Genomic DNA, 12,621 nt, shown 5'->3' with positions numbered 1-12,621 from the left:
TGTCTGTTTAGGTCTTCTGCCTATTTTTTTTTTAAATTGTATTGTTTGGTTTTTTGTTATTAAGCTGTATGAGCTATTTGTATGTGTTGAAGGTTAATCCCCTTGTTGGTTACAACATTTGCAAATATTTTCTACCAGTCCGTAGGTTGTCTTTTCATTTTGTTTATGGTTTCCTTTGCTGTGCAAAAGCTTGTAAGTTTGATGAGATCCCATTTGTTTAATTTTGCTTTTGTTTCTATTGCCTTGGGAGACTGACCTGAGAAAACATTGCTACAATTTATGTCAGAATGTTTTACCTGTGTTCTCTTACAGGAATTTTATGGTGTCATGTCTTACATTTAATTCTTTGATCCATTTTGAGTTTATTTTTGTGTATGGTGTGAGGGAGTGTTCTAACTTATTGATTATGTACAATTGTCCAGCTTTCCCAACACTACTTGCCAAAGAGACTATTTTTTCTTCATTGTACATTCTTGTCTCCTTTGTCAAAGATTAATTGACCGTAGGTGTGTGGGTTTATTTCTGGGCTCTCTATTCTGTTCCATTGATCCCTATGTCTGTTTTGGTGCCAATACCATGCTATTTTGATTACTGTAGCTTTGTAGTATTGTCTGAAGTCTGGGAGGGTTTATGCCTCCAGCTTTGTTCATTTTCCTCAGGATTGCTTTGGCAATTCTAGGTCTTTTTTGGTTCCATATTAATTTTAGGATTATTCTAGTTCTGTGAAAAATGTCATTGGTAGTTTGATAGGGATTGCATTACATCTGTAGATTGCTTTGAGTAGTATGATCATTTTAAGAATATTAATTCTTCTAATCCAAGAGCATGGGATATTTTTCCATTTATTTAAATGATCTTCAGTTTACTTTATCAATGTGTTATAGTTCTCAGCGTATAAGTCTTTCACCTCCTTGGTCAGGCTTATTCCTAAGTTTTTTTTTTCTTTTTGTTGTGATTTTAAAGGGGTTGTTTCTTTACTTTCCTTTTCTGATATTTCATTGTTAGTGCAAAGAAATGCAACAGATTTCTGTATGTTAATCTTGTATGCTGGTACCTTGCTGAATTCACTTATCAGTTCTAGTAGTTTTTGTGTGGGGTCTTCAGGACTATATATATATAGTATCATGTCATCTGCATATAATGACAAATTTACCTTTTCCCTTCCAATTTGGATACCTTTCATTTCTTTTTCTTGTCTGACTGCTGTGGCTAGGACTTCCAATACTGTGTTTAATAGAAGTAGTGAAAGTGGGCATCCTTTTCTTGTTCCAGATTTTAGTGGGAAGGCTTTTAGCTTTTCACCATTGAGTATTATGTTGGCTGTGGGCTTATCATAAATAGCGTTTATTATGTTGAGATATATTCCCTCTATACCTACTTTGGTAAGAGTTTTTATTATGAATGGGTACTGAATTTTATCAGATGCTTTTTCTGCATCTATTGAGATGATCATGTGATTTTTGTGTTTTTGTTGATGTGGTATATCATATTGATTGATTTGTGTATGTTGAACCATTGTTGTGACCCTGGGATGAATCCAACTTGATTGTGGTGTATGATCTTTTTTATGTGTTGTTAGATTCAGTTTGCTAATATTTTGTTGAGAATTTTTGCATAGTCATCAGAGATACTTGCCAGTAATTTTCTTTTTTGGTAGTGTCTTTGTCTGGCTTTAGTATCATACCGATGGTGGCTTCATAGAATGACTTTGGGAGTGTTCCCTCCTCTTCAACGTTTTGGAACAGTTTGAAGGCTCTGTATAAGTTCTTTGTATGTTTGGTAGAATTCCCTGGTGAAGCCGTCTGGTAGGGAGTTTTTTTTGTTTGTTTGTTTGTTTGTTTTTAACAGATTCTTTTTTACTTCTAGTGAACAGTCTATTCAAATTATCTATTTCTTTTTGATTGAGTTTTGATGGCCTGTATGTTTCTAGGAACTTGTCCATTTCTTATAGGTTGTCCAATTTGTTGGCATATAATTGTTCATAAGTATTCTTACGATTTTTTTGTATTTCTGTGGTATTGATTTTTTTGGGGGGTGGGAGGGAATTAGGTTTATTTATTTTTATTTTTATTTTTAAACAGAAGTATGGGGATTGAACCCAGGACCTTGTGCATGCTAAGCTCTCGCTCTACCACTGAGCTATACCTTCCCCCTAGATTGTTATTTCTCCTCTTTCATTGCTTATTTTGGATTTTTGGGGTTCTCTCTATTTTCTTCTTGGTGAGCCTGGCCAGAGGTTTGTCAGTTTTGTTTACTGTTTCAAAGAACCAGCTCTTGGTTTTATTGATTTTTTTTCCGGTTTTTAAAAATCTCTGCTTTATTTAGGAAAAGGCAAGCTTTTGAATTAACTTCAAAATTTCTTCACCTGCAAATGTGCAGATGTTGTCTATGTCCCATGAGGAGAAATTGGCTGAGAGCACATATATTGAGTTAAATATTCCTTTTGTTTGCTTTATTCCTAAGAGGGGGTCTATTTTTCCCTATTTCTTGAGTTATAGGACATTCATTAGTGTTAGAAAATCACTGATCTCTAGATTGGGTTGATTTGGCTTAATTCGGATTACTGTTTGACAGATTTAGAAACCTGGTTTTGAGTGTGATGTTTATGCCTCCAAGACCTGAAACTCTTGACCCAGGGATGGGTTTGGAGTCATTCTGACTATTTGAGATTGCTGTTGCTAAGACCAGACCTGGCCCAAACCTAAGAGGTTCAGGTAACTTTGGGAATGGATACCCATACGAGTAATTATTTATTGTAGTTATGGATGCTTAAATATGAAATGAGGTAAGTATTACTGTATAAGCCTATTGAGATTTAAAGGTGCATATTGAGGCCTGAAGATGAAATAAAGTTGACTGCAATTTTACTGTAGCGACCCTTATTTCCTGTAATTTTTATAGACTTAATATGCTATCTAGCCCTTGCCTGTGTCCCAACTTCATCCCATACTGACTTACATACCATACATGCTTTACCTGGCTTATACTCTAGCCACATTTGCTTTTCTGTTCCTCAGATATGCCAAGTCCATTCTCACCCAAGGAAGTTTGTACCGTTCGTTCCCTCTGCCTGGACTGCTCTTCTCCTAGCTGTCCTCATCCTTCAGGTTTCAGCTTAAATTTGACACATTACTTCTTGTAACAGCCCTTACCTGATGCTCACTTTCAGGTATCCCTGCTCCTCCCTAACTCTCTGTTATGTCACCCTGTTAATTCCTTTCATAATTCTTTTTTTAAGAACAGCTGTATTGAGATCTAATTCACATACCGTATGATTCACTCATTTAAAATGCACAGTTCAGTGATTTTTAGTATATTCACAGAGTTGTGCAGCCATCACTACAGTTAATTTCAAAATATTTTCATCACCCGCAAAAGAAACCTTGTATCCATTAGCAGTCCCTCATCATTCTTGTCCCCCCAGCATTAATGCAACCGACTAATATACTCTGTCTAAAGATAGATCTGTCCATATAAACGGAACCTTATAATATGTAATCTTGTGTATCTAGTTTCTTTCACTTGGCATAATATTTTAGAAGTTTGTCCATGTTGTAGCATGTATCAGTACTTTATTCCTTTTTATGTTTGATTAATATGCTATCATGCAGGTTGTTATTTTCTTAGGGCTGCCGTAACAGAATAAATACTACAAACTGGATGGTTTAAAACAACAGAAATTTATTGTCTCAGTTCTAGAGGCTGGAAGTCTGAAATTAATGTGTTGGTAGGGTCATGCTCCCTTTGAAACACATAGAGAAAAATCCTTCCTTGCTTCTTCCTAACTTCTGGTGGTTTGCCGGCAGTCTTTGGCATTCCTTGACTTGTAGCTGTATAACCCCAGTATCTGCCTTCATAGTCCCATGGCATCCTCCCTGGGTGTCTGTATCTTCGCATGGCCATCTTACAAGGATTCCAGTCATAATAGATTAAGGAGCCCACTCTACTCCAGTATGACCTCATCTTAACTGGTTACATCTACAAAGACCCTGTTTCCAAATAAGGTCACTGTGAGGTATTGGTGGTTAAGACTTCAGTATATCTTTTTTGGGGGAACACAGTTCAACCCATAACATGGATATACCATATTTCATTTATTCATCAACTGATGGACATTTGAGTTGTTTCCACATTTAGAGGGTATCATGAATAATGCTACTATGAACATTTGTGTACACGTTTTTGTATGGACATATATTGTCCATTCTCTTGATTATACACCTAAGATTGGAATTTCTGGGTCATATGTAACATTTTGAGGAACTAATGAACTGTTTCTCAAAGGGGCTACACTATTTTACAATTCCATTGGCAAAGTATCAGGGTTCCAATATCTCTACATTCTTGTCAACTCTTTTTATTATATGTCTTTTGCCATCCTAGTGGGTGTAAATTGATTATCATTATGGTTTTGATTTGCATTTCTGTAGTAACTAATGAGTTTGATCTTTTCACATGCTTATTAGCCATTTGTATATCTTCTTTGGAGAAATATCTATTCAGATCCTTTGCCCATTTTTTTCATTGGGTTTTTTATCTTTTTATTACTGAGTTCTAAGAGTTCTTTTTACATTCTAAATACAAAACCCAATCAGATAATGATTCGCAAAATTTTTCTCCCATTCTGTGGGTTGTCTTTGCACTTTCTTGATGGTACCCCTTGAAGCACAAAAGTTCTTACTATTGATGGAGTCCATTTTTTTTTTCTTTTGTTGCTTGTACTTTTTATACCATATCTAAGAAGGCTTTACCTAGCCCAAGTAAGTCATGAAGATTTACTTTTGTGTTTTCTTCTGAGAGTTTTGTAGTTAGCTTTTACATCAATAATTATTATTATATTTAAAGTTTCTACATAATCTTGTGCTCAATATACTAAAAATGCTTCAGTCCTCATAATAGGAATACGCCGTAGTTTTCAAATTAGATGTTGGCTTAAGCTAATTTTTAAATGAAGGCCTAAAATGTGTATAGGCATATCTTGTTTTATGTGCTTCACTTTATTGCACCTTGCAGATATTGCACTTTTTACAAATTGAAGGTTTGTGGCAACTCTGCATTGAACAAGTATCTTGGTGCCATTTTTCCAATAGCATTTGAATATTTCTTGTCTCTGTCACATTTTGGTAATTCTCACTGTGTTTCAAACCCTCTGCTAGCAAAAAGATTATGACTTGATAAAGGCTCAGATGATGGTTAGCATTTTTTAGCAGTAAAGTATTTTTTAATTAAGTTATATGCATTGTTCATTTAGACATGATGCTATTGCACACTTAATAGACCACAGTATAGTGTAAACATAACTTTTATATGCACTGGGAAACCAAAAAATTCATGTGACTCGCTTTATTTTAATACTCACTTTTTTTGCAGCGGTGTGGAATTGAACCTGCAGTATCTCCGAGGTATACCTATAAACAGTCACTATTTCTCCCAAGAATCATTCTCTGTAAGATGTAAGGAAAGGGCCCAACTTCATTCTTTTGCATGTGGTTATCCAGTTGTTCCAACATTTCATATTTCTTAATACTAGCTAACATTTTCTTGCTTATTGTATGCCTCCCTCCCACGAGAATGTAAGCTGCATGAAGGCAGGGAACACATTTATCAGGTTCATCACTTTTCCACTTACTATTGCTATGTAACATGTTGCCCCCAAATTTAATCGCTTGAAACAACCATTTTATTATGTTTATAGATTCTTTTCGCTTGGGATTTGGGCGAGGCACAGTGAGAATGGTTTATCTCTGTTCCATGTTGTCTGGTGCCTCAGCTGGAAGCTTCAACAGCTGGAGCCCAATCATCTGTAGGCATCTTTACACATGAGTCTGGCAGTTGATGCTGGCCATCAGCTGGGTCTTCAGCAGGGGCTATTGACCAGTCATTGCGTGTGGTCCGTTTATATGGCCTGGTGTTTCCTAAGAGAATGGTATCTTCAGGTAGTCAGACTTCTTACACAGCCGTTCAGGACCCCAAAAGCTAGTGCTCCAGTGCAAGGCAGAAGCTTATTGCCTTTTCTGACTTGCATCGGAAGTCAAGTAGTGTCAGGTCTGCTTCATTTCTTTTGGTTAAAATGACTCACTAGCTTTCCCACATTCAGGGGAAGGGGATGGACTCCACCCTGTGGGAGATGTTGCAGCCTTCTTTGGAAAATACAGTATGCCACAATCACTGCATCTTCATGCCTGTAAATATTTATTGAGTGAGTACTGAGCACTATGGTACTATTTTCACAGACGTTTATCTCACATAATCTTTATAACAGTCCAATGTGATGGGTGCTGTCAGCCTCTTTAACAGATGAGAAAACTGATACTTAAAAGTGTCCTGTCACCTTTTTTTATTTTACCTATAATGGGATCATTTAAAGTATCATTGTTGGTACTGAAGGCAGTGACTAGACATGGTTGTTATTGTTTGCTTGGATTCATTAAAGAGGTATTTTTTCAGTTCTTACTATATTTTTAATATTATTTAGGCTCTGTCATAAAACAGCAAACCTGACAGATAAGGTCCCTCCCATCATTAACTTAAACAAGGTAATTTAAGGTTATAAAAATGCTGTGAAGGAATTAAAATAGATTAGGGAAGGCAATATAGACTATGCACTGTATTCATCCAAGGGAAAATTATGAGTGAACTGATCAGGAGGGAAAATTAATGAATTAAAATAAGAAGATGAGAAGGTATAGTTAATTGTGTGTAGGAAGTGCATCTTGTAAGAAGTCATACATATTGTCATTCATATTTAAGAATATTTTGCGTGTTTTGTTGGTAAGATGTTTGGCATAATAAAATTAGATGAACCTGCTCTGGAGATTCAGAAATTATGCAGAAATTTTATTTTTAAAGGGTTTGTGCAGTTTTGACCTTCTTGTTAATATAAGAGAACTGGGTTGATATGGGGTGCACAGAGGACAATGACTGGTGATATAGGCAAGAATGTGAGTTATTGATAAAAGATAAAGCATTTAGCCAGCAAGCTTGAAAGCATCCTGGGCGGAGTCCCTGCTGTTCATTTCTACTGGCATGTCCTAACTAGCATAAATAAACCAGAATGTTTGTAAATCTGTGTGCCTCATCTTTCCTAACATAATTGCTGCGTGGACAGAAACACTAAAGAGAACAAGATAGAGGAATCAACAAAAATGCTGAATAGGGCATGTTTTTTCCTCAGGATGCTTATAGTCTAGTGGGAATGGTAGAAATATAAACTAAATAGTTAGAATATAGTGTGGTGAGTGCTATAATAACAGATACGGAATAGGTTCTGTTAGAACTTAAAGAGGGGAGGGGTGCCCTGCTGGCCTGGTGGTGGTAGGGAAGGATTCACATAGGTGATAACTGAGCTGCTGTTGTGATGAGAAATTAGCTGGCTGAGGTCTGAGAAGAGCATTCTAGGCAGAAGGAGGGGCTTACAAAGGAGCCAGGGGAACTGCAGAGTGTTTCTTGCACTGAAAATAGTATGAGTTTGGGAGAATGGTGAGAGATACAGGGGCCAGAACAAGAAAGGTCTTACATGTCGCTGCTAGGGAGTTGGAGTTGCTCCTTAGAAGATGGAGCACTACTGTAAACTTTCAAACAAGGAATAATACTTCAGATGAGAATAGTCAACTACCTTTTTAACAACACTTGATGACTAGTAGACACCTCAGGTTTAACATCCCTTCAAACTTAATTCCTCATTTCTCCCCCATGTCTCCTGCTTTTCTCCATCTCAGTGAGTAACAGCTTTTTTTTTTTTTTAGTTGATTAATATAATCATCCTTAACTTCTCTTTCTCTCATACCCTTCGGTCAATCCATCAGCAAACCCTGTTGTTTCTCCCTTTAAGATATACCCAGAATTCATCCACTAACTACTACCTTCATTGCTGCCACCCCTAGTCTGAGCCACCAGCATCTCTGGCCTGGATTACTGCAGTAGCCTCCTAACTGGTCTCCCTGCTTCCTTCCTTGCCCCTCGACAGTATATTCACACGGGAATCAGGAGTGCCCTGTAAGGTGAGATCATCTTATTTCTGCTCTAAACCTTCTAGTGACTTCCTTGCTTAAAGTCCTGCATAGGGCCATGGAGCCCTGCATGTCTGGCACTTGGCTCTTCTCCCCTGCTTCCTTATTCAGCACACACACCCATTTCTATTCCTTGGACATTGCTTATGTTCTTGCCTCAGAACCTTTGCATTTGCTGTTCTTTCTGCCTGGAACCTTCTTTCCTGAGATATCTGCATTGGTGGCTCTGTTACTTCCTGCAGGGCTCTGCTCATGATGCCTTCCCTAATCATGTAATAGCAAAACTTCTTCAGGCAGTTCTCCTAATTCTCCTAATCTTTTTTTTTTCTCCTATAGAGTCTGACATATTTTGTTTGTTTATTCTTTGTCTCTCTTTTCTACAATGCAAACTCTGAATGGGTAGGAGCTTTGGTTTTGTTCACTGCCCTATCCTCAAGGCATAAAACCTTAAGTAGCCACTCAGTAAAGTTTTGTTGACAGAATGACTTCATTTGCATTTTTAAAATTTCACCTTGGCAGCCTTGTGGATAATGAATGGGAAGGGGGTAGGAAGAGGAAATTAACACTTGGAATTGAAATGGTCCAGTCAAGAGATTTGGAGGGCATGGAGTCAAGAATTACTTGGGAGGGATAACTGACAAGATCTGACAAATCACTGGACAGGGAGAAGTGAAGGATAATGACTCCCAGATTTCTGGCTTGGGTAGTTTGAGCAGATGATGTTGTTGTTGGGAATAAATGAAGCCATAAGGATGAATGAAATGGATCAAGGAGAATATGCAGTAAGGTGACCAATCATCCTGGTGTGTCCAGGACTGCCGGTTTTAACACTGCAAGTCCATGTCTCAGGAAACCCTTCAGATCCAGGCAAACCCAGATCATTGATCATTCTAATATAGAGTGTGAGAAGGTAGCTGAAGACACAACCCCAACAGTTTAGGAAGGAGGAGGTAGTCAAGTCTGTGCCAGAAATGGAGCAGAGGCAGTTAGAGGGGTGGCAGGACACTCAGTGAGGCATTGGATCAAGGAAGTCAAAAGAGTAGCCAACAGTGTAGGTTGAATTTCCCTTGGAATTTTTGTTTCCAGCCATCTTGGCAGAAGTATGACATGTCATAGAGGCTCAGTGTTTCTTGAAATAAAAGACACAAATGATGTGTCAATTTGGTTGATGTTTCTATTAAATTTTTAAGTTATTGAGGGGAGTCAGCTTCTGATGCTAGCTGGATTGTAAGGATAAAAATGAACTTAGGGATGATACTAAAAGCAGCATTATTACTACATTGGATGTTTTGTAATCTCAGGTTAATGAATACTAAGCAGTGTGAGTAAGCTCTTACATTCTGCAGTTCTGGAACAGCACTGAATATGAATGATCATAAAATTGGAATTTCAGAGCTGGACACTTGTGATCATCTCCATAGTGGTTCTTAATGTTTTGGAGTAATCTTTTTGTGAATCTTTGGAAAACTCTGAACTATTTCCACCTTCTCCTCAAGAAATACATTTTGCTTACAGTTTTGGGCAGTGGAGGGTTATGGATGGCCACAGGAATCCCAGGTTAAAAAAATTGCCCATCTAGTGGATCCCTCCCAAATAATACCTCAGGATATGGAGGCCTGGAAAAACGAAGTAATTTATCCAGGATCACATAGCTAGATAGTGACTGAACTTTTTCTTGATTCATTATTCTATCCATTGTGTGGCTTTGCCTCTGTTTTAATGTAGGCTCAGTCTCTCTTGACCTATTATTATATTTCTTTTATTTCGGTTGCTTGGTCACTGTGCCAGCTCAATATAAGTTGACCACAACCCCTATGTTCCATCCATCTTTTTTTAACTCTCTGTCCATAAACAGAGCAAAATTACTCTGTAGAGTATTTGATGGACTGTCAGATTTAATATATCTAACTTTTAAGTCATGAATTAAGAGTTGATGAGGTAAACTTTTCCTAATGACTTACTTGTGCCTTTTGTTTGGAACAGGATGCTGTATGATTATGTTGAAAGGAAGCGAAAGGAAAATTCAGGAGCCCAACTGCATGTCACCTATTTAGTGTCTGGCAGTCTCATTCAGAATGGACATTCCGTAAGTTCTCAGAATCTTATAATGAGTTTAAAAGTGTTTGAGCCATCAAGTGTTACATAACACAGGGCAAAAAATAACAACAAGATTCGGTATTATGGAAGTCTTACAAAGCTGCTTGAAGATGATGATTATTTTGGATTTTTAGTCTAAACCTAAAACTTTGAGAAGTTTGGGTAATATCTTGGCTATGATGCAGAGACTATGTCATTATTGTACAATTTTCCTAGGCAAAAAGACATTAGGAAACTGCTTCTGTTATTCTTCTTTCTTACTTTTTGAAGGTATGTTGGGGACAAGTACAAATTTTATATTTTATTAAGTGAACTTGATTTTAATTTGAGCTTTCACCCAGAAGCTCTGCTGAGATAACTCCATTCCTTCTCCTGCACCAGACTGATCCTTGGGAATTTTGATAATTCCTCATCTCTTGCTTCCTTCCCAAACTGAGGTACACCTTTTCTGTTCTCACTTCCCACACCTCTTACCTGAAAGTTCTTTGCTCCCACACCACCACCACCTGCCCTACAGAATTTTGCTCAAGGATCTGAGTCCTTCTCAGAGATTCAATGATACATATTTTCCTACTCCTTTTTGACTTTCCCTAAGACTCATAAGTTCAGAAGCCAGATTTGTCAAAATACTGACTGGATTTGACTTGTATCAACAGTCTCACGCATGTGAGATTTAAAACTGGAATGGCAATTTAGTAATTTACAAGGAGAAGCAAAACTTGCTAGGGGTATCAGATCCTTATGACCAGCATATTCTGTCCTTGTTGGTAAGCTATTTGGTAAGCCAGATGAAAATCGGGATATTTGCAAGTGTAGATGGATTCAGATGTCATTATGTATCTGAAACAAGATTAGGTAGACCTGATTCATTTGCTCTCAGAAATAAACCTGACCAGAATCCTCTCCCTGTATGGCTCTGGCGTGGTTCCCGCTGAAGTTTGCATCTGAATGTCTTTCCTTTGTTTCCAGGGTTAACTAACCCCCTTCTATTTCAAGAATTTCTGGAATTTAGCCAAAGCCTTCCTTTTAGTCATATAGTCAGTTCTTTACCTGGGAATCATTGTGTACCTTTAAAACAGTGGGCATTACTCTTTTTTTGATCACTGATTCCTTGAGAAAGAGTAATGTATATGTTCACACATCCATAAAACTTTTAGCGTTCACAGACCTTTGGAACAAAGGTCCAAGGTTAAGAATTTATGTTTTAAGATAGCGTTATAGAGTTTTAGTCTAACCCATATGACAGAGGTTCTTAATTTCCGATCCTTGGATGGTCTTCAGGGTTCAGGGGATTCTTAGATGAACCCCTGAAAGTACATTCGAATTGTATTCTTCAATGCATTTTTTGGAGACTTTTTCAAAATGATATGTAACACATAATCAGTTAAAAACTTCTATGCTTTGGCTTGCTTATGTAAGACCTTCTGTTTCTAAATTTAAGAGGGCATTTAAATTCTGCCTACCTTTTTTAAAGCAGCAGTATGCTTTATCAAATGAAGTTTTTTTTTCATTTATTTATTTTTTATTGAGGTATAGTTGATTTACAATGTTTTGTTCCTAGTGTACAGCATAGTGATTCAGTTACACACACATATATATATTTTTTCATATTCTTATTTATTATAGGTTATTATAAGGTATTGAATATAGTTCCCTGTGCTACACAGTAGGACCTTGTTGTTTATTTATTTTATGTATAGTTTATATCTGCTAATTCCAAACTCCTTTCCCTCCCTATCCCTCTCCCCCTCTGGTAATCAAAAGTATCAAATGAAATCTTAACTGGAATCCTAAAATATAAAATATGTTAATAGTAGAGTTGCTGTGGTTGAAGTGGTTGTTGGAATTTTGAAGCCCTGTCCTGTGGAACCCTGTAAAATTACTGACGAAGTGTGGATGCTTACCCATGCTTTCTTCCTTAAAGAGAGCCCACCTTAAAAAAAAAAGCAGATTATTGAGCATAATGTCAGCTCTTCCAATGTCAGGTTCTACTTTCTTTTTTAAGTTTTAAGTGTTTCTAGAAAGAAAAAAGACACAGGCTTTATATGGATTTTTCAGCATGTAAATGATTTTTATTTTTTCCAATGATCATTATTATTGTAAAAAAAAATGCTTAATAATACATAGACAGTACAAGCCTCCTTCTCATCCATCCCATCCTGGAGAGTCTTCCAGAGAGTTATTTGATAATTTCACAGAAATGTTTGGTTGACTCTTTTTGTGTTGTTAGAGGTTATCAGCCTGATTCATCCTTTATGAAGTTCCGTATTAGCTTTTCTTTAGCTGAGATTGATTTTATTGTTGCCTAAATCATTAATTCACTAGGAGTTACAAAATGGTGATGTTCTACTTCTATCATTCCTTCTGGATTTATTGGCTGAATTTTTCTATAAAGAAGAACTATCTCATATCAACCCACCTGTATTTTTCCTTTTTCTTTAACTGCCAAAAAGCTCAAAGGGCTTGCCCCCAGCCAGGGTCTGGGTTTCTGGATGCTGAACTTACTCTCTTAACA

The 12,621-nt window shown here is 37.0% G+C and overlaps 1 protein-coding gene across 7 annotated transcripts in view; it reads left to right on the top strand.

Annotated features, from left to right (window-relative positions):
- Positions 1–12,621, top strand: part of POLD3 (DNA polymerase delta 3, accessory subunit) — a 165,518-nt gene that overhangs the window by 118,627 nt on the left and 34,270 nt on the right. For 6 of the 7 annotated variants that reach the window (XM_072969204.1, XM_072969207.1, XM_072969206.1 and 3 more), the window contains one exon: positions 9,993–10,095. In XM_072969204.1, coding sequence (XP_072825305.1) covers positions 9,993–10,095 — 103 coding nt within the window. Of the gene's footprint in view, positions 1–7,883; positions 8,001–9,992; positions 10,096–12,621 lie in introns of all 7 variants that reach the window. The other variant, XM_072969209.1, reaches the window with a different exon arrangement.

Source organism: Vicugna pacos, chromosome 10 (genome assembly GCF_048564905.1).
Source record: "Vicugna pacos chromosome 10, VicPac4, whole genome shotgun sequence".
In the NCBI taxonomy this organism is placed as follows: Eukaryota; Metazoa; Chordata; class Mammalia; order Artiodactyla; family Camelidae; genus Vicugna; species Vicugna pacos.
This window is presented reverse-complemented; position numbering and strand designations above follow the sequence as displayed.